The 26,847-nt window shown below is 39.4% G+C and overlaps 1 protein-coding gene across 1 annotated transcript; it reads right to left on the reverse strand.

Moving 5' to 3' along the window:
• Positions 1 to 729: 729 nt before the first annotated feature.
• Positions 730 to 26,214, reverse strand: slc30a7 (solute carrier family 30 member 7). Its single transcript, XM_036586323.1, has 11 exons — positions 26,065 to 26,214; positions 25,273 to 25,374; positions 23,869 to 23,982; positions 22,784 to 22,871; positions 22,540 to 22,669; positions 21,323 to 21,517; positions 19,153 to 19,203; positions 16,878 to 17,013; positions 2,676 to 2,766; positions 2,284 to 2,433; positions 730 to 1,077 (listed from the first exon to the last, which is right to left on the reverse strand). The coding sequence occupies exons 1-11, from the start codon at positions 26,142 to 26,144 to the stop codon at positions 1,030 to 1,032; spliced, it is 1,185 nt and encodes a 394-aa protein (XP_036442216.1). The 5' UTR covers positions 26,145 to 26,214; the 3' UTR covers positions 730 to 1,029.
• Between the last annotated feature and the right edge of the window lie 633 nt (positions 26,215 to 26,847).

Below are 26,847 nucleotides of genomic sequence, written 5' to 3' on the forward strand. Positions count from 1 at the left end.
GGATGCAAAAATATGGGAAATCTAAACATCTAATGTTCTTAGGCAGTTAAAATGTAGATACCAACATGATTCCAATATCATTGCACATCCCTAAGTTCCATCAAAAGGAAAACAATTTGATTGTAAAATTATTTATTACATTGCACAAATGTACTGGCCAATGGCACAGGTGGGTAGTTTAAAAAAAAAAAAAAAAAGTAATTAAATTATGATTTTTTTAATCACACCAAAGTGGCTCATCAGATCCTTTTATGGCTGAATAAAGCTGGTGTGCTTCCTGGAGTCTACACGAGCAGATATTTGAGAACTAATGATACCACACCATAAAAAGAGAGCCCAAATACAAAGGAATGTTCAACTGCTAGAATTAACCCTTTCCCAACAAACATGAAGGACATGTGTGACTGGGAACGTGCCGAACATGATTCCAGATGTTTGAGAGACATTTGGGAGATTGTTTCAGATCCACCATAAAAAAGGCACTTAGTAGGTCCAGGGTACAGCTGAGTTGAGGTGCATGACGGCATAAGCGACTGCTGCAAAAGGTCAGACGACATACAAAATTATTGTACTGATGAATCACATACTGTTACAGGCCATTTTCGTTTTAAATCAATGTCTACGGAACGTACAGGTTCAAGAAAAAAAAAAATTAAAACATTCATTCTAACCATACAGAGAGGGTGACATCAAATACAGAAGAAAAGTCTTTGAGGGACGTTTAAAACAAAAAAAACAGGAACTGCTGACCAAGGGCCCCAGTGTTGGCAATGCTCATGATGCAAGATGTCGTTTCCCTTGGACGTATCACGTTGTTGGCAACTTGTTTTTGCTGCTGTTTGGTTTTCCTGGTAAGAGTCAGTGTTCTGTACTGCAGCCGCTCCAGCTTGGTCCGAGGGGGGTGGTGGAGCAGCAGAAACCCAAAGAAAGAAAGAGAGAGAGAGAGAGAAAGGGGTGGGTTTTGGCGGTGAGCTTCCCCATAGCAGCACAGAGGGCTTTGGTCCCAGGACACCCGCGTCAGGCCAATTCCTACATGGCTGCCACGTCAATCTGAACATACAGCTGCCTTACTCCCACCTGAGGATGGAAATAATCAAAAAAAAGTGTATTCTTAGACTCAAATGCTGGACGACACTGCACAGCTTAGTGTCTCACATGCACCAACAAACTATATTCAGCATAAACTTGCATGTTAGAACAGATGTACAGAATAAATTTTGCATGTGAAGCTTCACCAAGTCCAGCTTTGGTGAACTTCAACATGCCAATTCACAGCTTCAGCCAATAGCACTACTGCTTTGGTTGCACTGACCTCTGAAGGGGCAGGGCTTCATATAGCACAGGGTTGTCAAACTCAACCACTAAAAGGGCCATATTAAAAAATGTCAGCAAATCGGTGGGCCACCTGCGTTTTTATTTCATTTTTACTTAACATTGTTCAAAATATGCCAAAACTGCTACAGCAAAATAGGCACTGAATACTTACTCAAAAATAATTCTAAATAAAAATAGTTTTAGGTAGTCTTTTTTTAAACTGCCTATTTGCTTGAACTAGACACCAGGCATCTTTTCTTTTGTGTAACCACTTGCCCAGAGATTGCTGTTGGGAGTCAGATGCACAGTGTGTTGCAGTGCATGCTGGGGACTGTAGTGCATCTCAGGGTGAAACGGGCTAATGATAATAATAGAGAATTAAAATAATCTCGCAGGCTGAAAAGGACCGTGTCACAAGCCTGACTTGGTCTGCAGGCTTTGTGTTTTGACACATGGGATATAGCAGCACCTATTATTTATATGGTTTCATGCAAATGTCCTTATCATTACACTTGCCTCATACTCTCAGACTTCATTTGCTTATGTGGTTTCTGACACTGTTTGACATACTGTAATCTATAAACCTGGGAAAAAAGTACAGACATAATTAAGGCTTTAGAATGGCTGCTGTTTATAGCTGTGCTAAAACATGTTTGTTCCATCTTAGGAATAAGAGTATGTCATACAGCCTCAGAAACCACCTGAACAAGTCTATTTGAGATGTCGTAACAGTGTAATGATTTAGGCTTGCAGTTTGCACAATGCTAACTGGGGGGAGGGGGTATGAGCTTCCATTACTTGTTAGCTACATTAGCTTTGTGGCTCCAGTGCCAAACTTTAAACACCATCTGGGCTTGCTGACTAAATCTGTGGTAAGAGGAAAATTCTTTAAGCAATCCTGTCAAAGTAAATTTCAACTGAGACAGCCAGATCCTGGAAGCTGGTGGAGGCTTCACGTCTTGCCCTCACCTGTGTGAAAATGTTGTGCGTCTGACTGAGGATCCATCGGGAATCTGCGTCAGGGGCCACGAGGAGTTTGAGAGTGCCGATGTAGACGTCCGTGCACAATGTCCAGAAATGAGGCTCCTGCAGGTTATAAACGCCCTGCAGCTGCTGGACCTGCAGAAAATATCACAGACAACAGTCTATAAAACCAACAACCCATTATTATTAAAGTGACAGATCAAGCTGAAACTCCAAACAACAACATGAAGGCAGAAGGAAATGAAATCCGATGGCCAGGTTATACTAGTTGCTGGGTCAAGCCCTGCCTGCTTCTGTAAGTTAGCTATGTTAGCATTTTTGCCCAGACTATCCCGTAAAGAAGTGTTATTCTGTATGACCAGCCCTGGGCAACTCACCCTCTGGTAACAGTCTGGAAGAGCATGGTCCAGGGAAGGAGGAGTGCGCTGCATCAGGATTCCTATGGACTCCCTCAGCAGAGGAACAACACTGTGGAAGAAAAGAATCAAAATAACGCTTTATTTCCCACTACATAAAACCAAATTGCATAATTAAAATTTCTGCTTATTTTTATGTAAAACAGAGTCAACCATAGAGTTTTGATGCAAAATTTTAAGATTTTATAGGTTTTGATGTGTGTTGAAAATCTAAAAAGAAGGTCTCTCTGGGTAACATTTGTTTCACAACGCCTTACATGCAGAAAACTAACCAAACAAAGAAAACAAACATTTTAGACCAGACAGACCAGTTTCAAACGAATGTAAAACAATGTCTATGGCAACAGGTAGCATATTCTTAACCAAAGAGAGGCATTAAAAGCTTCGGATGTCTGTTGATATATTCAACATGTTTCTCTAGAAAGGAGCATTTCACACCTAACCGCTCTGAAAAACTGTTTCACTGTAACTGACTGTAATTAACAATTTAATTACACAAGAAAGTTTTAAAAATAGGTGGAATTCCCTTAAAATACCTCAGTCCATCACATAGAATTAAAGACAATAAACATCTTAGATATTTAAAGAGTCCATTAAAACATAAGCAATGGAATCCATATCAGATATTAATACTTTGTTTAATAATTTATTATTTAATAGTTCTTGACAGAATTAAAGAATGAGAGAAAAAAGGCCAGCATGACTCGCTTCCTCCAAGCTTCCTGTTCTAGTGGGACACGCTACATGGTAACTGAGTTGGCTCAGGAATGCCAAGTCACGCCAAAGGGATGTGGAGCCACGGAGGGCGCAGTCAAAGCTAAACAATGAGCATCAATAGAGTGCTGAAGCTGGAGGCTCAGCAGAAGCCAGTCAGCGTTTCTTAAGGTGATGAAATTGATGGCCAGGTGGGGATAAAACTGCTTTAACCCCACAAAAGCAAGTATTATGTAGTTAGCAGGAAATATTCTCTTTTCACAACTCAGTTTCAGTTTTCACAACTTTACTGCTGCTTCTGGAAGTTTCTGAAGCAGGAGAGATCCGACCCCATCCTGAGGAGCTGAGGTCATGCAGATCCGGCTGCTGTGTAGCTGCTGTTCCTGAGTTGGTTAGCATAGCTAAGGCATGATCTCAGGACAGGGAGGACAGTGCCAGGCTAACCACACACAGCCCTTCTGTTTTTTAGCCCCTTCAGCTCCATGGAGATCTTCTACTGTAGCACAGTCTTTAGCGCTTTCCCCCTCCAAACCCTCAGGCCCAACCACTGCCACATATGGGAACTATTAGAGGGTTACTGGGCTTGGCTTGCTTTACTGTACCCTCATCTATTCTTTTACCCATTCGTCCTTTTCCATCCCGTCCCCTCTCTCAAAACTCCAGCCACAGTCTGGGCCCATCAATAAATGCATGTATCTCAGGGGGGGCAATGGGACATTACAAAGAGAGCTGAATTAGGCTTGTTTAATTGGATTTTGTGCAGTAGATGAAACAATATAAGTCACTGTATTCAGGTTTTGATAATATGTGGCTCTACTGGTTCTTTTTTGTCTGTTCCAACTTATCAAAATATATAAATAAAAAAAATATATTAATATTGTGACATGGTAAAAGTATCTTGAAGTATTGTAATGTTATATTTTCATCATATTATCCACCCCAGTGGATCCAGTCCACCCGGAATGGAGGATTTTTTTTGTCGCCAATCTTCCAGTTCAGCATCTGTCACATCCAATTTGCAAGGCAACGCAAACCGCAGATATCTAGTGTGACTGCAGCTTAATGTATCTCCTTTAAAGGAAATTCCACTGATTTTTCAAACGTTCTACACACTTCAATAACTGAGATGTAAACAAAGTCATTTAGATTGTGTTTTTCTGTGAAATGGTTCATTGCAGAGAAACCTACCAACTCAGATTTCTTTACAGTGGTGGTAACAGGAATCGGGTTGCAATGTTAACAACGCAGATGTAGCCAAAACTACCAGTGAACCTACACGTGTCTTCTGAGGTTTGATATGTAATGTTGATGATGGTAAAATAATGATAAATCTGAAAAAGTTTTCTTTGGGACTATTTTGCCTTGCGTGTACCTCTCAGCCATGAACGTTTTTTAAAAACCAAATTTTAGGCCAATCAAGCAAGTTAATTATGCAAAAATTTTGAAAAATTGGTGGAATTTCCCTTCAAATCTATATAGTCAGCTACAAAAGACACCCAGTCCTTATCGATCTATTTTTATGCATATTTTGGTATACAGAGTAAAAAGACTTGATGGAAACAGCTAATTTTGAACAGAATCGCCAAAAAGGACGCTCGCTTAAGATGGATAAAGTATTTGCCAGTAAAAAAGAAAAGTAATAAATTATGATTTGATGAATAAATTGTAAAAACAAGCAAAAAAAAATTCATATGACCTATCAGGTGCCCAACCACAGAAGACAGCAGGTACCAGTGGACTAATGTAGAAATTAAAATGTGTGTTTATCTTATGAAAGATAAAAAATATAATGGTGACATTAGTAAAAGAAGTGCCTGCTAAAATCTCCTGAGCAGTAATTTTTGCTTACTCTTATTATATAAAATAGCCTGCATCCATACAGTTTCTCTGTAAATTCACTCAATATTTCTCTGAAGTGCTTTTACAAATGTAATGTACAGAGCTGAAGGAATTATGTAAAGCTTTTCAGTTATCTGCTCAAATCTATTTTGACAGCTGGATGGAAACCTGGCTATTGTCTCTACAATATGAAGAAGGAGAAAAACAAACCAAACAAAAACTTTGAAAAAAAAAACAAAAACAAAGTCAAGTTGTGCAATGTCATGAATTTGTGACTTTTTTTGAACTCTGTATGAAATGTGCACTCAACAAAATATTTACACCGTTGTTGTTTTGGAAAGCCATATTCTACCACAAATCATGTTATTGTCAGGCTGTCTTTCTCAATCATCTCGCGCAGAGCCAAGTGTTTCCTGAGGGACACCACTTACTTCAACCATGGCTGTTTGTAATGGTTCTTAAACTGGCTCCATGAACATTAGCTGTAATGGAGAGTTAGTAAGAAATCCATTCGAGTTCATGAGCTCAGCACTTCTCGCCAGTAAACTCTATGTGGTCGAGTTACATTAGTGATGTGCTGAAAATCCATCACATGTAAGTATTCTGTTTTATATCTCCTTTAGGGTTAGAATGGTTAACCAAGTGCTGTCTGCTACCAAAGCAGCAACCAAGGCACATATGACTGAAACAAACTCACCTCAAAGTTGATACTATGATTCATTTAGAGGTTACAAGCATTTAGGAATGTGGCTGCCTGAGCATATACTTCACTCAAAACTTACAGCTAACTATACTTAATCAAGTAGGTTAGTATTTGTGCCCACATTTTTCATATTTGGTAATGTAAGGTACAGCAGTGCTGCACAAGACTGGATGCTACACATGTGCTCCACTCTCCAACCCGCGTGTTTTGCCCCCTGTTTGGACAACAAAATGAAAACAGGAAAGTGCTGCATGCTCTGACATCATGGCATTGTTCCAGCCTTCCTGTGCAGCGAAGGAGAGGCACTAAATGACCACAGTGAAATGCACTAGAACTTAATGCTTATTCACAGTGACTTATGTCAAGGTTACAGTTGGCAAAACTGTCTATTAGGGCAGCGTGATGTGGACCAAAGTACTGGTGTTGTTATTACAGTGCTACTTATTCTACAATGTAATATTTTAGGCACTGGTAAATCAATCATGTGACATGGTAAAAGATTGGCTTGCATTATTTTGACCAAAATGATTTACCTCTGTTAGAGCACATAAACATGAAGGGTAAAGTTTACAAAAATTTTATGATATAATGCTCAAAAATATAAATTTTTGAGTGACAGTCATTTGATTTGATGAAATCAACTGTTATTTGATAAAATTATTGTTGATTTGATCAAATATGAGTCACAGTTTATCATTAATCACCAAGGTGTTTTTTATATAAGGGTGAAAAGGGGGGATGTAAATTGTATCATCAATTTGTATTTTATCAATTTATTGGATAAAATCATTTATCTGCTGAGTACAATTTAGGGTCTTACAGCATTTATCACTTTATTTCAGCCATTCTTTTAACTTGTCTTTTTATCGTCAGCACATTGTTGCTATTGCCACCTGTCACAACTAAAGTCAGAAAGTTCTGTTTGCCCACTCTCAGTGGATCACGTGACGCCCCCTCTGCTCCGTCATGTGCTTAAGTTGATTTTACACTAGAAACAATGCGGCACACGCGGCAAGAAGAAAAGCGTGAAACCGCTTTGTTCGCCATTGATTTCTATGACGAGGTGTTGACATACAACAGAAAAACGAATCGCTGGTGTCACCTCGCTGTAATATCCAGCTTTCAGTAGAACAGCGACTGGCTTGATTAAAACAACCAACAGCAGTTTCCACTTATGATCTGCCATGTTTGAATGAATTTCTCACTCACATCCATCTCCACCCATTTGTTTTTTCCAGTAATGGAGGCAATATGAACTGCAGGTGTCTTTATTCCACTTACCAATTAAATAATCTTTGCGTAAAGGACATTCTAGCTTAGCTATAACTGTATAAATGAAGTTCTGATTGGCTCATTTCCCTCATTATATAGTGCAGCTGCACCAGTTTAAAACAGCTTTCTGCTGTTTGATTGTGGACCTAGACTGCAAAATATAGCAAGAGTACAGAGTTTTGTAGTATTTCTTTCTAGAAACTGCTAGCATGCTGTGGGTGGCAAGCATCAAAAATAGACCCGAAGCCTGTATTTGCACTTCAGGCACATGCTACCACCGCATGCCGCACGAGACCGGTGCAAAAGACTACACTAAACGCGTGGTAAGCAGCATGGTTAGCATGTCTGGTGCAAAATGGGCTTTACTGACTGTCTGCACAGCATACATGTTATGCATAGCACAGCAAGTTCTACCAACTGATAAAGCAACCGCAGACAATCTAAATCTGAATGTGAGTGTATGGTCGAAGGCTAAAATAACACTCCCAAAGCAGAGAGAACGAAACTGTGATGTGTTTGCACAACATTAATGACGTCATTCATGTAGCCTAAATTTGTTACTATATTTTGCTAAAAACATAACTAACACATATCTGAAGAGTTATTTATTCTGTGCGTTTGTCAAAACAGCCACGGAAGCTCATCAGGAAATGATTAGTCAGGATGCTTAAAATATTATGACTGGTTAGAGGGTTGATTTGCCTGTTACAGCCTAATGTGATTTCAGTGCTACAAAGCCGACACTGCCTTATTGATTAGAAAGCATCATATAGCATGGTCTAGGTCACGTGTCAGGCTCCAGTCCTCGCAGGCCAAACCACTGCAGACTTCAGCACACGGTCTCATTAAAACACACCTCATCAGCTCATTAACAGAGCCATCGAGACCTGAATTCAGAGCATTAAATGAGGGTAAACGCTAATCTCCACAGCACTTTGGACCAGAAGGTCACCAGTTTGACATGCCTAGTCTAGGTAAATGCAATGGCATCAGTCTTAACCTGAACATTCCTGTGAATCTTGGGCCTCGTTCACACCTGGCATTAACATTTGTCTTCATTAATCCAATCTCAAGTGGAGAGAACTAATTACAAGTGTGAATGGAGTCCAGTGCATCTCGGAGACTCTTTGTGATTTAGTCACTCCAACCATCTTCGGAGGTGTTCAGGGACATATACGACCACAAAACATTAGTGTAGTGGGAGTGATAAAAAAACCCAAAGTGTCTCAGACAGCAATGCAGGGCCACCTAATCAGTGGTGGGCAAAGTACTCCTTGTAACTTGAGTGAAAATTCATAAAATATTTTTCAAGTAAAAACAGATGTTCTCCATTTATATTTCAGCTTGAGGTGAAGTATAAAAGTACTTGCTTTTAAATGTAATCAAGTATAAAAAGTAAAAGTCCTCTGAGTTACTGTAGAGGACTTTTATGGAGTAATTACAGTCTTTGAGTTTTTGTATCTATTATGGTAAAACTACAGTATTTTCTTTGAAGAAAATTTTCTAGACCTGTAGCTGCACAAAGAAAGTAGGTGCATAGCTTCTTTTTTGTCTTTTCACAATTGTTTATAAGTTATGTTAGCAGTCTAAACGTTTGTTACAGCCCATACATGTACATGAGCAAGGACTCGTGGAACATTTCTGTCTTACAACAAACGCAGTAAGAGACTGATGTTGTAAATGTGTGCGGTACCCCTCCTCCACTCATGAAATCCACTCATAAGTGATCACTGGAAATGCTATGTATAAACAGCTATCTGTCCACTTGTGATCGAGTCACTCAAGATGTTAATACCAGGTATGATCAGGGCCAAAGCAAGGTGGTTTTCTTAAGAGTTGATGAACGGCAGTAAAAATAAAACCTTAAACTATTTCAGCCGATAGTACTCTGCTACAAAAGTAGGTATGCAGGAAAAGCCGCGACTTCTCGACCACACGGTAATAGAAGGTTATTGTGCCGAGTCAACTTGAACACTCATTAAAAATACAGGCAGGAACACTTTTATGATGCCATGTAAACCACAAGAGCAATGTGGCCTATAGACAAGTCTGCAGTGTACAGACAGACAGCCAACAGAAAGAGTAAAAAGAGCCTGTAAATTCAACTTCTACAGAGTGGAAACAGCATTTCTCTTTCTCTGTAAATGCTTTTAGACTGCTAAGGATGGATCACTTCACTGGAACATGCTGCCTTTAGTCCAAATGCAGCTGGCGCAGTTAGAACAAGGAGGTAGGATTTGTCGAAGGATCCTAAAATGTCCTTCAAATGTCAAGAAATGTCTCACACAGTGTAATCAGAGTCTCTGTGTGGCCAAACAAGAACATTACCTATAGTGCAATATGGTCTTCTTGTCTTGTACTTGTAAGTGCCAAATGGAAATCATTAGTTGGAAATCAATAGTTGGAAATCATTGTAAATCTGATGGACATTTTAGCCTTTTAGGCCAATCTTTTATCTTTGGATTAATGCATGGAGGTTTGGATAAAGGCCAACATCTACCAGCATCCAAGAGGATTCAAAAAACTTTGTCTGGTTGTGTTTTTCACATCTAGAAATCAACACCAAAACTCTACCCAAAAACTTCACCCCTAACTGTGTCGTACTGTTACAGATGTGTATATGACCATCCAAAAATGTTTAACCTATCAAGAGACTTACTATAAAGGTCAAGTGAAACCTTCACGCCCGCAAAACAGTGCCTTGGTCTTTCATGCGGGAGCACATGAGAGCACAAGTGCACCCTTGAGTGTGGTCATCGGGCCAAAGCCAACTGAAATGGAAACTCAAACATTTCAAAGACCCAGCTGGGTAGCCTGTCATTAGAGAAACCCAAGCTGCTGGCGTCAAACGGCATGTGGCATGGCTATCTCATCAGACCGTAAACTCTTCCCACAACAAACATAATCCACAAGACCCTCCCAAAGCCAAAACCTGCATGCAGCCCCCCAGAAACTAGGGCTGCACAATACATTGTTTGTTAATATTTATCGTGATATTGGCCTTTGCAGTACTCATATTGCAGAAAGCTACTATACTGAAATGAACCCTCTAACCAAATCAGAAGGTTTTTCTTTTTACTGTGCGCTGTGAGCATCACAGTTCTTGAGTTTCTGTGCGTGTTTTGATTAATTCAGGGATTCATATAACCCAATAAAAGTCTTTTTGACAAAAAATAATGCAGGGATCTAAAATATCTAAAAGTAATTAGCATAACATTTTCTCGGTTTAAAAATCTGAGATTATTGCTTATACTGCTATACGGACACTCCTTAGTGTTTTCCCTCAGACCTGCCTCTGGAGAGCCCCCTGGCAGACTGTGGGGAATTTACTGTACTGTAGCTTAATTGTTTATTAATGCACCATAACAACCCATTCAAAGTTAAATTAGCCCTCTCCACCAGTTTTCCCTCTTTTAGGCATCATCATCAGATGTCTGATTACATCGCCCAGGCCTACATGCCAATCTTAAACTATGCCTTGTTGTTTAAACTATATATTATTGATTAATAAACTGCCAAGCATATTGCAGTCACAATATGCAAGGATTCAAACACAACAATGGTATTTTGTTCACATCATCCAGCCCTACTGGCAGCAGGTACTATGATTACGCACAAATATTAGCCTGTAAAACAGCTTAGAGGGTTAAAGGTTATCTAATCTAAACAACTTGTGCAAGTTTTCAGCAAACTAGGCTAAATCATGCACACACACACACACACACACCATACTTAGCTCACAGCCCTGTTTTCTGTGAGGCGAGGTTAATTAGGCAGTAGCCAAAAGAGTACATTTTATGAGGACACAGCACTAACACGCTGACACACTAACCAACTGAAAGCAGCTTTGGCTTGGCAGTTAAAGGCTTTACCTCTGAGCACAGCCAAATAAATCCGGCCTCACAGGTCCAGCTTAGTACGCACAGAACAAAATGTTAATTTATGTTAATATTCCACCCTCGGTCCAATGCTGTGGCTTCGGGCTGGGGCCCAAAGCGATTAAGCAGCACTCTGGAACACTCTGGGGCTAGAGGACTGCTGTTTAGGGTCAGAGCAGCAGGGGCCTACTGAATGCGTCCGGCTTTTAACCGCTGCTCTTCAAACTAATCATACAGTACACACAAAGCTCCAGCTGCCACAGACATCCCAGATATTCCCCCATGGACAGACTACCAGGCTAAACAAACAGACGTTTGCATGCAGCATGAGATCTTCAGTGGAAGATGCATACGCTGATGGTGTGCTGAGCACCACTTCTGAAGCAGACAAGTGTGTTCCGTCACTCAGCAAGAAACTCGGCCTCCAAATGTGGTCAGTGTCTTAAAATCAAAATAAAGAGTTCTCTGGAGCCTATCAATCTCCCACATTGAGGTTCAGAAGGAAAAATGCAGGCTTGAGCTGTCCAAACAGCTGAGTGTCCATCTATCCTGACCACAGGCATTCCCGCAGAGCCGTTATTGTGCACAATCTCTCCGAGCGTTCATGCGATAGATGACTCAAATGTGCCAATGAGTGAATCTGAAGAGATGTTATAGCAAGGAGGTGCAGAAGCAGAGTTTAGTGCACTACAAGACAGACCGAAGATAATGTGGCAAAAGACAGAAAATCTGAATTAATATTGTATAGGTAAACAACTATATAAAAAGGTACTACATACACTATACTATACACAATACACTATACCATCTACACAGTATCAAATGTGTAGTGTTGGTGTCAGAAGTGGGAAGGCCACACTGTTACTCTACCCTTAACCCCTCCCCCTCAACCGCACAATATACACCCAAAAATACCTATTTTATGTATTTGTACACTTGTTTACAGATTACATGTACATTTGCTAATATCAGCTATAAGACATGAGGCAACAAGACCCACGTTCTGTCTGGCAACAGCTAACAACTAATATTAAAAGGGCTTTCTGCTAAAATGAAACGTTTTACCATCACTACATCTGTTGTAAACATCCCTACTAGCACCCTACAGCGAAGCCACAACAGTATCAAAAGTGAGGTATTCCAGTTTAAAAGACTAAGACACCCCACTTCTGAAGATGTGTCTTGAAGGTGGGTGGAATGCTTGGGGTAAATACTTGAAGCCAGGCTTTCCGAAATGTATTATTTTTTAATGTCAGGAAACCGAATATCACATCTGTATTTATCTGTATGGCTACTTTGCCAACAGTTCAGATTTCTTTATCACCGTCAGGAGGATTTTCAATTGTTGTATGACGTATTTGCATAATGCATGCTGGATATTGCAGTGAGGGCACACTGATAGACAAAACGCAAAAGGATACAAAATCATGAATTCTGTCAAACCAATGAAGCTGAGGGATGCAATACAACTCTACGGAATATTATATAGCATGACAAATAACATTAAATTCTCAAAAATTGAGTTGGTAATTCCATTTAGGGTAGCTAACATTATCTAGTCACCACATTTCACTATTTAACTGATAAAGAATCAGTTAGAAATCTGTATATGTTCTCTACATCTCTTGGATTTTTATCACTGTCATGTTTTGATAATTTTATTAACTCATATTATAATCAATAATCTGGATTATCAGATGTGGAGTACGAGTAGATCTACCCAGTTTAGCTCTAAATTTACCTTAGCTAGATCCCAGTGGAAACTACACCTGTGCACACTACACTACATATTATATATACTACGTATTACATATCCTATTAGCATTTTGTAACTACTGACAGTCCCTTGAAAACTTACTATCCTCTCAATACCTCTCTGTTCAAGCAATCAGGGTGAAGCTAGATGAATCAAAAAAAGAAGCTTTTTCATTCCCTTCAACTGTAAATGCATTCAGCAGTTTAACATTCTCATTTTAATACCTTTACATTACATTTGCAACGTTGTTTAGCTATGTTTTAAATGCCTTCTCTAGTTGTATAATAGCTTTGTAAGCTAGACTAAGGTAGAAGACCTTTTCAGTGCTCCAGTCTCCCTCTTCATGCTGCACCTGTACTGAAATATCTCCCTCTTGTTCACTGTGTATGGTAGAAACAGCAGGCCAGGCAGGAGGCTTTGTGCTTATTGTCATACTACCATACTGTTAATTTCTTTGCATTTACCAAATCGCTACTGGGGGGAATTCAGGCAGCGAACGGGGGGAAAGAAAATGAAGCCGGGTCTCAATTACACAGACCCCCTCCTCTCTTTCAGATAAAAGAGGGTGGAGGGAAAGTCCATCTTAAAAAGATGCCTTTGTTCCCGCATTTTTAACGTAATAGTCACAGATCACAACCACATTCCAGAGAGAGGAGAAGAAAAGCCCTGAACAGAGAACGAGAGAGAGAGGAGAGCTGAACCGTTTGCTGAGAATCATGCACTCGTAGAATGAGGCCCCTCTTTCTCCCTCTCCATCACAACTGTACTCTTTCACTCACTGAAGCATTGAAACCACACAATCTTATGTGAGCAGTGAGCAGAGACAGAAATACAGCTCCATTCACTTATACAAGACTTTCAGTGGTTCTCTAATTTGTTCCAAGTGGTAGAATTTAACAAAACTGCACAATAAACAGCAAACATCCTCATTAAGGTGTAAAAATATGAAGGCTGTGGCAATTTAACTAAATCTATTTTGGAATGTTATACTGGTTCATTTTCCACGTTTGTTTTGGGCTAAAATAAAATTTAACAGATATTTGAAATAAAGAAAAATGAAATAAAGCTTGGTGTATGGGTGGGTAATATGACAACAGTTTATAGTATCATAATAAATTACATCACAACATGTGGATATTGTCAGTACTAATGCTACTATTTGTAGTTTAGATATTTTTTAACAAAACATTGCTGGTGCATTCTGTCTGTTCCAACGTATCAAACCTCAGAAAAAAACTAAATATTATGATACGTATCATATATGATGTAAATTTCTTCATTTACGTATGGTGATATTGTAATTTTGCCATATAACCGACCCCTGACCATGTATATTCCACCACTGTAAATAAATCATTTTTGTAACATTTGTGTATTCAGTGAATTAAAATTAGCACCAAAATTTGTCTGAAAATGGTAAAAAAAAAAAAAATGGCACATTCTGTAGTCTACATGTATTTAATTTATTAAAGCTGCACTATGTAAGTTTTGGGGATTTGGAGACCTCTTTGCTGGACATGTGTAACTGCACACAACGTGTGGAAAAACATTTTGTAACATGGGTTGAGCTTCACACCCCTTCCCCAAGCAGATGAATCTGATGATTGCCAGTGCGTTGAAAGAGTATTCAAAGAGAACTCAGTCAAAACCTGGTGAAGGACGTGTCTTCAAAGGATGTGAATGAATTATGTACTACTGTCATCATATCTTTATTATTACAAAGTTGATTTTGCATTTGAAACCTAAATACCTTGCAGGACCTTCTTTTTGAGTCAGTGCATATGACAGTACATAAAGACGTGACACGGTCCAAAAACCTCTGATATCTGACCCGACGCCTCTGACTTTTACATTATTATTTCAGGCTTTATAGGGTGACTCGCAGCAGCGCATGAACACCGTATTTAGTTTTTTAATGATGCTACTTCTGTCAATTTAAAAAAAAAAAAAACTTACATAGTGCCACTTTAAGTATATGTAATGTAAACCGTTTTTTATTTATTGTCAGTCATTTTAACTTTTCTGTTTTGCTTTTTGGCCCAAGTGTCTTGAATTTCAGTCTCAGCCAAGGATTTTCATTTTGGTGCATCTTTATTACGAATTAAAACTGATGGTGATGAGAGTTTATGATGCATTGAATTGTTTCCTAAGGAACAGAAACCAAATCATCCTGGGGTCAGAGATTTACACCCCAAGACATTCAAACCAAATACAGGCATCAGTAATTAAAATTTTTATGAGATTAAAGAAATGGAGAGAGACACAAAAGCACAGCAGATGCAGGCTTCTGCATCTGGCTTCTGTCTGTACCAACTGTTAGAAGACACATGAAGGAGCGGACTCCTGTTCTGTTGGTTTCACCACATGTGAGAGCGCTCTGGACTCCACCCTTTATGTGTGTGTGTGTGTGTGTGTGTGTGTGTGTGTGTGTGTGTGTGTGTGTGTGTGTGTACACACGTGTGTGTCCTGTAATTCAGCTGCTTGGGGTAGAAGTTGGAGAAGATGGTCACTGTGAAGTGGCTTCAGTCTGCTATCCATTAGGTGCTGCTGTGGGTTTTGGGTGGAGCCGAGGGAGGAGGTCTAACTTCAGCAGACGTGCTAAACAGACTTAGAATAACCGAGCGCAGAACATTAAAAAATATACGTCTATGGAAGTAGAAGATAAATTAATCTGAAGTCTTAACATCTGAATTAATATTTGAACAGTGGTATTAATTTTGAGCAAGCTGAATTAACTCGCTCTGACCAAAAAATATAAAAACATGAAAGTGAATCTTATATTTAAAAATGTGCAGAAGTGATTTAGGTGGTTTAATCTAGGCTGCATTGTTCAGGGAATACTGTCACTGTGTAAGGGCAAAAGTAGAGCATGTTACATTTTATTAGTGGTGTCAAAATTAATGCATCTGTTTTTTTTAAAACACTGTTAACATATTTTCCTAGTTTGAGCCTTCAACCCATCCACTGCTCCAGCCTGAAGTCCATCTGCTTTTACTATGACCCTGTGACTGTAGCCCTCTCGTTTAATAACAGCTTTTAATTGGCAAGTTCAACTGACAGCTCTCTTGATAAAATCAGTTAAAGTACATGGAGTCTGAAGCATCATTTACCACCAAACTGCACAGTTGATCCCTGTAATATCAGTAAACTAACAAAAGCAACTGCAAAGAGGAAAGCCCCAGTTCCCCTCGAAACAAGACATAACATAGCGGTATATAAGTGACATTACAATCCCCCAGGAGTTGGAAGCATTGAGTGTATACTGTCATATGCAAAAGTTTAAACACCCCCAGCCAAATTATATGTTTTGTTGATTTTCTTTGTGAAGGAAAATTAGCACATCCTCTACGAGGAACAAACCTAGATATGGCATTTTCTGCAAAACGTTTTCTGCACACTTAATGATTAATTATTTTCTTTTGGGTAAAATTAGAGCAAATAAGACTAAGGTTGCACCAATACCATACTGGTGCACTTAAACACAGCCTATCACTAATAATGATATCACAAAGCTGCAGTGAATATGCTTATGACAAAATCTGTAATGGCAGTATTTTGAGGGAAGACAAAGGTGGCGAGTGATATGGCAGTTGAAATTCTTCGTACGGTATTAGTTGGTATGTTTATTTGTAGCCAAACACAGCTTTTACCAAAATAAAACATTTTTAAGAAGTGGAACTGTATAAATATCCAGACTTATAAGTTAGTCAGGTTAGACAGAATTAGTATCAGTGTCGGTACTCAGTATCAGCCAATACATAAGGTATCTGTATCGGAAGGGAAAAAGTGGTATCTGTGCATCCTTAACCAAGACAAATGCAATCGACTGCAATTATCTTCATAAACTAATGTGATTCATTATGATTATTATAATTGTGTAACAGCTGTAGATTTTATACTTGATTCTTTTGGACCTGAATTAATAAAATGTTCATTTAAAACAGACAGTCTTACGTACTGTCAAGTTACCTGTGTGTGTGTGTGTGTGTTTGTGTTCCCACCTGACTCCAATGAGAAGGGCGATGAGCATGGAGCAGATGGGATCAGCGATCATCAGGTCATACTTCTGCATCAGAAAGGCTGAGATGATGACGCCAATGCTGCCCAACGTATCAGCAACAATGTGCAGAAAAACTCCTGCAAGGCATCAAACACAGCTGCTGGAAATTATACAGTTTACTTACAAGGAAAAAGAATTATACAATATCATTTTTGTATATAAAAATCTTGAAAACAACATGAGATTTGAACAAACCCTGAAAAAAATTAGCCATCTGAGGCTGCAGCTATGTGGAAAGGATGCACTGATAAGAGAATCGCCAATATTTTTCATGTACACATTTGCTGATACATGAACATTTATACAGTGTAGAAACTGGGACTAGATCTACCTAGATTAGCACAACATATAAACGTAATATTTACTTGTATAGGGTTCAATAACCTATAGATAAAACATTCTACTCTTACAGTGTACAATAAATACATCAAATCAAAGTAGTCAAATCTAGACAGCCTTCTAATGCTAACTTTTAAAGCAAATATCAGCCAAAACTTATATGATCCTGATCTCACTGCATTCAATTAGTGTTAAATGTTCATTTCAACACTACAGAGAATGACTGCTACTTTTCACTAAGCTTGGCAGTGCTCTGATCATTTTAATCCCATCCAGATACACATCTTCATGTTTTTCTGCTGCTACTTGCTTTATTCGGTCTCCTAGCGCATGTATCAGAGACCCTCTCCAGATATTAAAGACGTTCCAAGTCACAACAGAAAAAAATGGTCTGGGTGGTAAAACCAGAGCAAACTTCGCCTCCATACGCTACAAGGGAGAACACTACAGGAGGAGAAAGACAGAATCAATGAGAATCAATGAGATCCCGCAGGCTCAATAAAGGGGCAATTAGAATAGCAGCTACAGGTATAAAACATTCCTTTATTCATATACGCCCTACATCATTTACTTTATTATAAAAATATCTTTTAGGAAATTCTCTAGAAATAGAGACTAGTTGTTATCGCTGTCCATTCCTTAAAGATTATAATATTAAAATCTTCCACATTAATATAAAACTGTAAATTATAACATTGTAACTGTTAAACTGTTGATGTATAGAACACAACAGACACACATCTTAAACACAACCCACTAGAAACTCACTCAGCCTGTGGAAATTTTATTGCCGTCTGAATGTGAGTTTTATCACTGAGGAGACGTGTAAAAAACATCCCCCTGATAAATTAATCCAATTCCAAAAGGGACATCACTGGATCTCTACTGGTGAACATATAGCAAATAAACCTTACAAACTGTGTAGTAATGGAGAATACTCGTGATGGTCCAATAAGCCCCCCTAAGCTGAAGACGTCATGATTGTGGTCGCATTCAATTTCCCAGAATGCACAACCGCAGTAAGTGAATGAACCCCAAATTAAATGGAAAACCTATCCAAGTGCGGTGAGAGCAGGACCAGCAAAACAAACAGGAATGCTAAAGCCCCTCACTGATAGACACAAAAGAACATGGAAAGGATTTGAGGATTTTGAAGGGGGCGGACAAAACTGACTCAATTCATCACAAGGGCAGAGAAAAGGTCCCTCAGCAAAGGCAAAAACAGGGATGGAGGCAGTGTAACCTTTTGCACTGTCACCTCCTCCCTCCCTCCCTCCCTCTCCGGACGGCCCCCACTCCACAGAGCCCTCTCCGTCCCCCCTGAGCCGGCCTCCCAAAGGACCTATTCTCTAGCTCTGTGTGCCAGGGTGAAGGGGACAAACTCACTTTCTCTTCTCTGCTCTTTTCCCACACAGGCTCACACAAAGAGTTTTAAAGTGACAGTGCTCCTGCACTCGCTCAGATGTCAGCATTAACCCAGTTAGCCCCGGGTCAAAGGTCAGCCGTTGGGCCGGCCTGACCTGTCACCTTGCCACAAATAAAAGTCCATCAACCAATCGTGTCCGAAGCTATTGAAGGGGTCACGTGATCACTGATCTATACCGTCTATTTAAAGTCGTTCTTTTCAATTCAACCACCCAGTGAGGTTTTTTTTTGACCCCATGTGACTTGATTTGAGCGTCAATGGATTAAATCAAATCAAAAAGGAAAGACTGTCTAAGACATGGCTGTTACATATCAAAATATTTTCCAATCAAATGTACTGAAAAACACAAGAGTGCATAGTACTCCTGTTCACTCATTAATGCATCAGTAAAACCATTAAAGGACTGTGGCGCCATCTGGTGGTAGTCAGATGTATAAATCCACTGCTTTACCTTGCAAAATCTGTTTGCTCGAGCCTTTGCCTGGTGTGTGAGAGAAGTCATCTAGGGAGAAAAAAGGACAATAATTACACTGAGCAAGTCATACATTAAAAGAGCAAATCGAACATTTAGAAGTCAGTGATTCTGTAACCACACAGAGCCAAAACCGAGTGAGTGACAGACACATTTTTTCCCTTAACCCAACTGTAGATGATTGGGGAAGACATGTTCGGAGTCCAAATTTTGGTTCCCTAGTTTAGAGCTGGAGTCTCCACAATAGCCCAAATGGTATCAGTAATAATACATCCCCAAAACTTCTCTCAATCCACTCAAACCACCTCCAGATCTTCATTAAGGTCACGCAGACGAGTCGCTAAGTTTTAGGACACGCTATGACTTACTGTGAACTATAAAAATGAAAAAAAAACTTCAGACAACACCAGGTATGATGTTCACAAAACACTTGTAAATTAGTGACCTGATTTTGGATTAGATTCCTATTTATTTATAATGGCCATCGTTACAAACACTGATTCTAGATCAGCAGTCCTACTGTGGAGGTTTGCAAATACACACCCTGTTGTCTGAAAACACATCTACATCTATGTATGTGCGACCTTAATGAAGGCCTGGATGTGGTTTGAGCAGGTAGAGATAAGTTTTGCTGATGTATTTGCACAGAAGATATGAATGATTATTGACTTCTGGTGTTCATCAGCTACACCTGGGGTAAGTGGTCACTGTGTAAATTTAATTTTTCACCAAACTTTTCTTTAACATATCATCACCGTCCAAAGAAAAACACATTTCCATTTTTTTGCTTTTTATTCTTCTGCATCATTTGCGCACTGCAGCTGTCCTTTACATCGTGTCAAAAACTAAATCTTGCTACCTTAACATACATTAAAAGCAAAGAATGTTTGCTTCCCCCTGTAAAATTACCACTTTACAGGGGAAGAAACCTGTTTTTCTGGACAGTTATGACATCCCTGGGCTTGTTTTCATGATTGACCTCAGTGTGCTTAGGCCACGGATGACCAAATCCCAGTCCTGGAGATCTCCTATCCTTGAGAGTTCAGATCCAACACACCTTTCTCAAGTATGTTAGATGAGGGTTGGAGCTAAACTCTGCAGGGTGATGAATCTCCAGGACAATAATTGGGCACTCTCAGCTTTGGCAATGGGGTTTTAATTCAGTGCTGCAACAACAAATCAGTTAAGTTGTTAACATGGCAAACATCGATAATAAAAATAGTAAGTCACGAATCTTAGTGTTTAGTTGGCTTGACGATGCTAACACTTACCATCTAACGTTACAACGCTTAATTAAAGAAAATACAGGTAGTGGAGACTGCAGTGCAGAGTAATGTACGACCCAAGAAGTCCACAACAGCACGACTGCCATACATGAGCAGAAAACACACTGCATACACAGCAGAAGCTCAGCATGATGAGTAAGTAAAACACTTAAACCACAGCTGAAAGTCAAAATGGCGTGTCAGTGTCTGCTTCAGCTAATTCTTTTTTAATTTCCATCAATAGAAACATTATGCTGGCTAGAGAGAAGAGAGAAATAGAGAAGAGCTCTATTTTGCATGGCTAAATTATGCTTTTCTGTTACTACACTCACATTCTGAAAATATTTTTTTTCCTCTGGTCTCCTGTCCACACAAAAACAGCGTTTTAGGTCACTGAACACAAAATTTTTGGAAAATGTTTTTCAATTTCAAATGTTTTCCTTTTTTTTTGTGTGGACAGGTAACACGTAACCTATTTGAAAGTGCTGACCTCGCGCGCCGCTTAGTTGCCGTTTCTGTGCGGTTGGTATTTTCAGGTTTTTTTGTATCACTGACCAGTAATAAAATCAGTGAATTTAGCTTTGCTTGATTATTAGAAGAAAAATAATTAGTTACTTTATTGCTTTGGCACCTTGCACACTGATTAAAATAGCATTTTCAAGAATAATGCAGATCTATTGATGTGTTCTTGATGCTCTTGAGCTCTTTTGCCTTTTTTTTTAGAAAACAGAGTTCCAAATTAATTGAAATAGTAATAAACTAATTAATCAACTACGTAGTCACAGTCCTGCTTTATTTTTTTAGGTTTTACCTAAATTATCATTAAAAATCCCTGAACAGCACTTTTGCTCCAAGAGCTTTGCCAATGCAGTAAATAGCCTCACCATGGCAGTCTGGTTCCCCGTGCGAATGGCCATGTCCTCCGTGTCCATGTCCATGATCGTGTCCGTGTCCATGCCCATGCCCATGATCGTGTCCGTGTCCGTGTCCATGCTTGGCCGCGTGGCTGTGTCCATGGCCCCCGTGACCGTGATCGTGGCCTATGCTGCCGTTGAACAGAGAATGGCTGTGTCCGTGACCTACACAGACATAAACCCAACCAGCCTACATATCAGGAAGAAGATACATACAACCAAAGCAGCCCACCAGAACTGTGCAACCGCCACCCCCCTTACAATTGACAGGCTCTTTTTGTTACTGTACCTTTAAGTCTAATACATATAAATTATCTCTGTTCTGATTGGCTGCACTACTGTGCCTCATTCAAAAAGTAGACTGGGCTGAAACAGTCCTTACACTTCAGTGTTTATGGGCGGAGCTAAACCACTGTAGACTAAATGTGTGGATGTATGTAAATAGGGCTGAAAGATTAATCGTTTTTTTTTTATCAAAATCAATTTAAAAGAGTGAAATTTTTAAACCACAAGAGCTGCATTTTTTTTTTAAAAGTCTGTGTTATCAAAAACATTGTGTTAAGTTTTAGGAGTGGAAATTGAACCTAGTAACACAGAGTGTGTGAACTGCCTGTACATAGGTTAGATCACTAAAACAATTAATTAAAAACAGGAAGTTTCTGTAGCATATTTCTACACCTAAACTGAACAACTGATTCGACAGTGAACACTATGTTTTGAAACTTTCACAATGTTTATATACCATATCAAAGACTTTTATTTAAACAATGAGGAAAACAATGAGGAACATTAAGATTTACACAATATGGATCTTTTAATGTTACATTTGACGGGTTAAACTGAGCAGAACCCAAGTTGTTCTGTAATTACTTAAAAGGGGTTCTGAATTTTTAATACATGGTGTTCTTTTCAAATCACATGCTTCAAAACTTCATATGCCAGGAGCACTCTGCACCACAACTGCTTTAAAAAGCAAACAGTCAAAGCCTACTTAGAGCTGCTTTGCATCACTATAGTGATAGTCCGATTCAGAAATGTAACTATTGCACACAGAAACAAGATTTAATGTGGAAACGACTGGGTGATCAGACATTACTGCGAATTGTGAAGAAAACCTAAGCTATGCAGTGCTGTGACCTGTCAAGAATTAAATCTGAGCACCCAACTGCAAGAGACAGATGCCCTACCTTCTCCACCATGAGAGTGCCCATGCCCTCCATGCTGGAACACAAAGATTCCTACGAGGTTAACCAGGAGCCCTGCTATAGACACAGGCAGCAAGCGCTCATGATGCACATCAGGAGGTTCTAATGCCCTCTGGGGGAAAAAGGAGAACACAAACAAATCAGACATCAGCAAAGAGTGTCACCAATTAAAGCTCAGCTAATGTTACAGGATGTGAAAACTGTTGAAACTGAGAGCTGGTCTTACCTCCACTCCCTCTGAGAAGATAAAGAAGGCAGTGAATATGAGAAAGAGGCCGTTCACAAAGCCTGCGAGCACTTCTGCTCTGACATAGCTGCAAAGCAGAAGCATGTGATCAGGAAGATTTGCAAAAGAATTTATGAAATCCACCACTAGGCCACCACATGAAAAAACACTTCTTCATATAGCACTACTGCAACAAAGGCTTTTCTCACACAGCAGGTAAAAGCCAATCTTTTTCTCCATAAGTGACACAGATGTGTGTCTGTGTGTCAGTGTGAACAGCAAAAACACACTGAATCTGACATTTTCAGTTCCGATTTGAGACGCTTTCATATGTGGTACTGAAATCTGATATGTATCCGATACGTGACAATGTGACTCAGTCTGAACAGCCAGATCGGAATTCATGCGGCTTTTCCATCAATCCAACTTGACATTCATCATAATTTTGCACTGCTGAGATCTCATAAACATTTGGTGTGATGTTTCTGTACAAAAGATTATTAGATAGTTATACAAAACCCTACATGTTCGAAGAGATTTCGAAAGAAATGGCCGAACGCAGCCGTAGGCGAACGAGGCCGCAGCATTAAAGAACAGTTAAAAGTCTGAAAGCAAAGTTTAAAGAATCCAAGGACAGGAACCAAAGAAGTGACCATGCCCTTCTTACGGCGAGCTCAAACACATTCTGGGTGATGAGCTGAGCTGTCATTCAGTGAAGCTTTATGATGGCTCCTGTGGCGCTGGCGTTCGTTGGTGGTCGTGATTGTTTACCTCTGGATGAGCCATGTGAAGCAACTTGAAGCATTGTTCTTTTGCACATGGGGGTCAGTTTAGGAGCTGATCTGTTCAGACTAATGTCATATACAGGTCACATTTAAAGGATACTGTGAACAGCCAAACCCAAAAATCGGATTTGGTGAGTAAATTAGATTTGGGCTACTATCACCTGCTGTGCGGGTGTAGCCAAAATAGTTAATAAACGCTTCTTAGACAATAAGTGGAGGACAAAATGTTAAACAAAACAGAGCACATCAAATGTTACACCAATGTTTAATGGATAAAAGGTGCTCTCGCTGAGTTCTTACCCGTATGAGAAAGAATCATTAGACCTCCATCGTGAAATCACTGATGCTGCAAGGCCTGCCAAAAGTGCGGTGCAGTCAAAGAACATGTGAAAAGAATCCGATATCAATCCTAAACTGAGATGGAGGCGTAGCAGGAGAGAGCGAGAGAACCAAAACACAGAACAGTTAATTCTCAGCACTATATCTGTAATCACAGCAACAACAATGTATGTTAACAAATTATCATCCATATCTGAAATTTTGCATTTTCATATGTTCTACATGCATGCCTGGGACAAATCTGAAAAAGATATTTCTCAAAATTGATCAAACCATATGGATAAAAAGTGACTTTTTGTCACTTATAATTTTAAAATATCTTGGCCACATCAGACTACTGATTTTAAATAAACTAACTAAAAATAAAAATTACATTTAATACATACAAACGTACATATATGCATACATAAATAAATAAACAATAATGAAAATAAATAAAATCTATTTAATAATAAAAAAACAATACATGAAAAAATATAAAAGCTATAAATATATCGCTGCTGACGGACGAAAACCTTGTATCTCCATTTTTGTTGTTTTTCAGTTTTCGATATAATTTGAAAATACCTGTTGCCCTTTACGTTGTGTGTATATTTCATGATGAATGGACCAAAAGAAACGACCTAAAATTACTTGGAAAAAAAATCTTGTTCCATGGACTTACACTGAAAGTAAAGAAGGTTTTTTCTCTTGTGTAAAGTTACCATTTTGGAGATACGAGGTGTAGTTCTGACAACAGCGACATAAGTAACTTTAAATAAATAAATAAATAAATAAGAAACTGTTTTGTTTGTGGAACTGATTGTGAATAAATGTACGAAAATTACATGCAACGAAAACAAAAACTCAAGTGGGCACTGTTAGAGGTTCACCGAAGCTATAATTACACAAAATATCATTTTGGGCCTATCAGAACAGGCTGTGTGGCACTTCTCATTATAATACTAAATATAATTTTAGGACCTGAACACCCTTCATGGAACTGTAAAAGAGACCTCATCTCCAAAATGAGACTGCTATGGCAGGTTTCTGGAAGTGTTTAGGAAAAAGTCCCTGCTCCAGTTCCTAACAAAGTGCAATCACTGCAAGTTTGATATCAGCTTATCAGGTTCATGAGGGTGTCAGCTCTAGCAAGCAATGTCAAAGGCTGCCAGTCTTATCATTTATTGTCGATGTATTGATACACAAACTATAATCAACTACAGAAAGCAAAGAAAGGGGATTTGCTTGAGCCATACGGATGTAGTAATGTAGCAAGCCGGGCTGCAAAACCCAACAGCAGTGATTCACGCTTAGAGCGACGTGGCACATCCTGAGCTCAGCGCTTCCCCTCAGTAGCTCCGGCTAACAGAGCCCACTGCTTACCTGTTACTCCATATTCCGTACAGCAGCTCCACAAAGGCAAACGACAGGTTCAGACACAGGAAGAAAAACAGATTCCGTGATGTCTTGTCGGCGAGGATCGAGCTAAAGAAACGGGGGAGACAAGTAGTAACGTTGATGGACGAAGCTCAGGTCAGCTTCCTATTCGAATTTTTCCGTTCCACCTTAAATGGAGCAGCAGTTACATTCCAGCGCCTCTAGCACCAGACTGTAACCACTGCAGCATTTAAGGTGGAACGGGAAAATTCGAACAAGAAGCAGGCAAATAGGAAGCTTTATCGTTAATGGCCACTTCCTCAACAAAACTACAAATAAACATACACACATTTCATTTAGTTGACTCAGTTCTGTTAGCCATTTCGCTAAAAGCCGAGTTTTCAAAATGATAAGTTAGCCAGTTTAGTTAGTTCGCTTGTGTAGCTTCGAGCTTGACCACTAGCACATTAGCTAGCTAGGTTAGCTAACTCCTTAGCTAAGCTAGCCTGCATGCCTAGACACTGAGATACAAATATCCACCAAACTTATGACTGCATAAAAACATAGACATATCACTTTAATTACTATCAGACTCTGCTCGTTTAAGTCCACAGAGGATTAACCGAGCCGGATAGATGAATGTTTTAAGCTCAAGCTAACGTGCTAACGCAGCCGCTACCCTAACCTGACTAAACTCAGTGCAGTGAGTGAACTAGCTTAGCTTAGCGTAACTTAGCTACTGTCAGTCAGTTTCATTCAACAAAGCCACTAAAAATGAGGGATGAATGCGCGCATTACCGGAACCATCCGGATAATTTGAAGAGCAGGTTGAATTTCGCCGGTTTGTACTCATCGTCTTTAATCGACAGCGGTAACATCTCTCTGCTGGAGCCGCTCCGCCGATAGAGAAACACTATAAACACCACACAGGTCCACTCTGACACTCTGACGCTACACCAACACTCGCTGGCGTCATTGCTTTAACACAGGATTACGTTATAACGACGACCCGCCCACATCCGTTCATTCCTCCACTTATCTATCTATCTATCTATCTATCTATCTATCTACAGTGCTGTGAAAAAGTATTTGGCCCTTCTTAAGTTCTTTTTTTTTGTATATCTGTCAAATTTCAAATATGAAAGTTGCAGATCATGTCTGTCTGTCTGTCTATCTATCTACCTGTCTCTCTGTCTATCTATCTATCTATCTGTCTGTCTGTCTTTCTGTCTGTCTGTCTGTCTATCTATCTATCTATCTATCTATCTATCTACCTGTCTGTTTGTCTATCTATCTATCTATCTATCTATCTATCTGTCTGTCTGTCTTTCTGTCTGTCTGTCTGTCTATCTATCTATCTATCTATCTATCTATCTGTCTGTCTGTCTGTCTATCTATCTATCTATCTATCTACGTGTCTATCTATCTATCTATCTATCTATCTATCTATCTGTCTGTCTGTCTGTCTATCTATCTATCTATCTATCTATCTATCTATCTATCTTTCTGTCTGTCTGTCTATCTATCTGTCTGTCTGTCTGTGTCTGATTTAAAAGAGTAATTATTGTACTGTAAATAGGA

This window comes from Colossoma macropomum, unplaced genomic scaffold (genome assembly GCF_904425465.1).
Source record: "Colossoma macropomum unplaced genomic scaffold, Colossoma_macropomum, whole genome shotgun sequence".
Taxonomy (NCBI): Eukaryota; Metazoa; Chordata; class Actinopteri; order Characiformes; family Serrasalmidae; genus Colossoma; species Colossoma macropomum.

Excerpts from the sequence above, each read along its gene's own strand:
- slc30a7 (XM_036586323.1), bottom strand. The coding sequence starts at position 26,144 with ATGTTACCGCTGTCGATTAAAGACGATGAGTACAAACCGGCGAAATTC. Across the intron at positions 23,983-25,272 it reads TACGGAATATGGAGTAACAG|TTTAGGATTGATATCGGATT; the intron begins GTAAGCAGTGGG and ends CCTCCATCTCAG. Across the intron at positions 17,014-19,152 it reads GAGCAAACAGATTTTGCAAG|GAGTTTTTCTGCACATTGTT; the intron begins GTAAAGCAGTGG and ends GATGCCTTGCAG.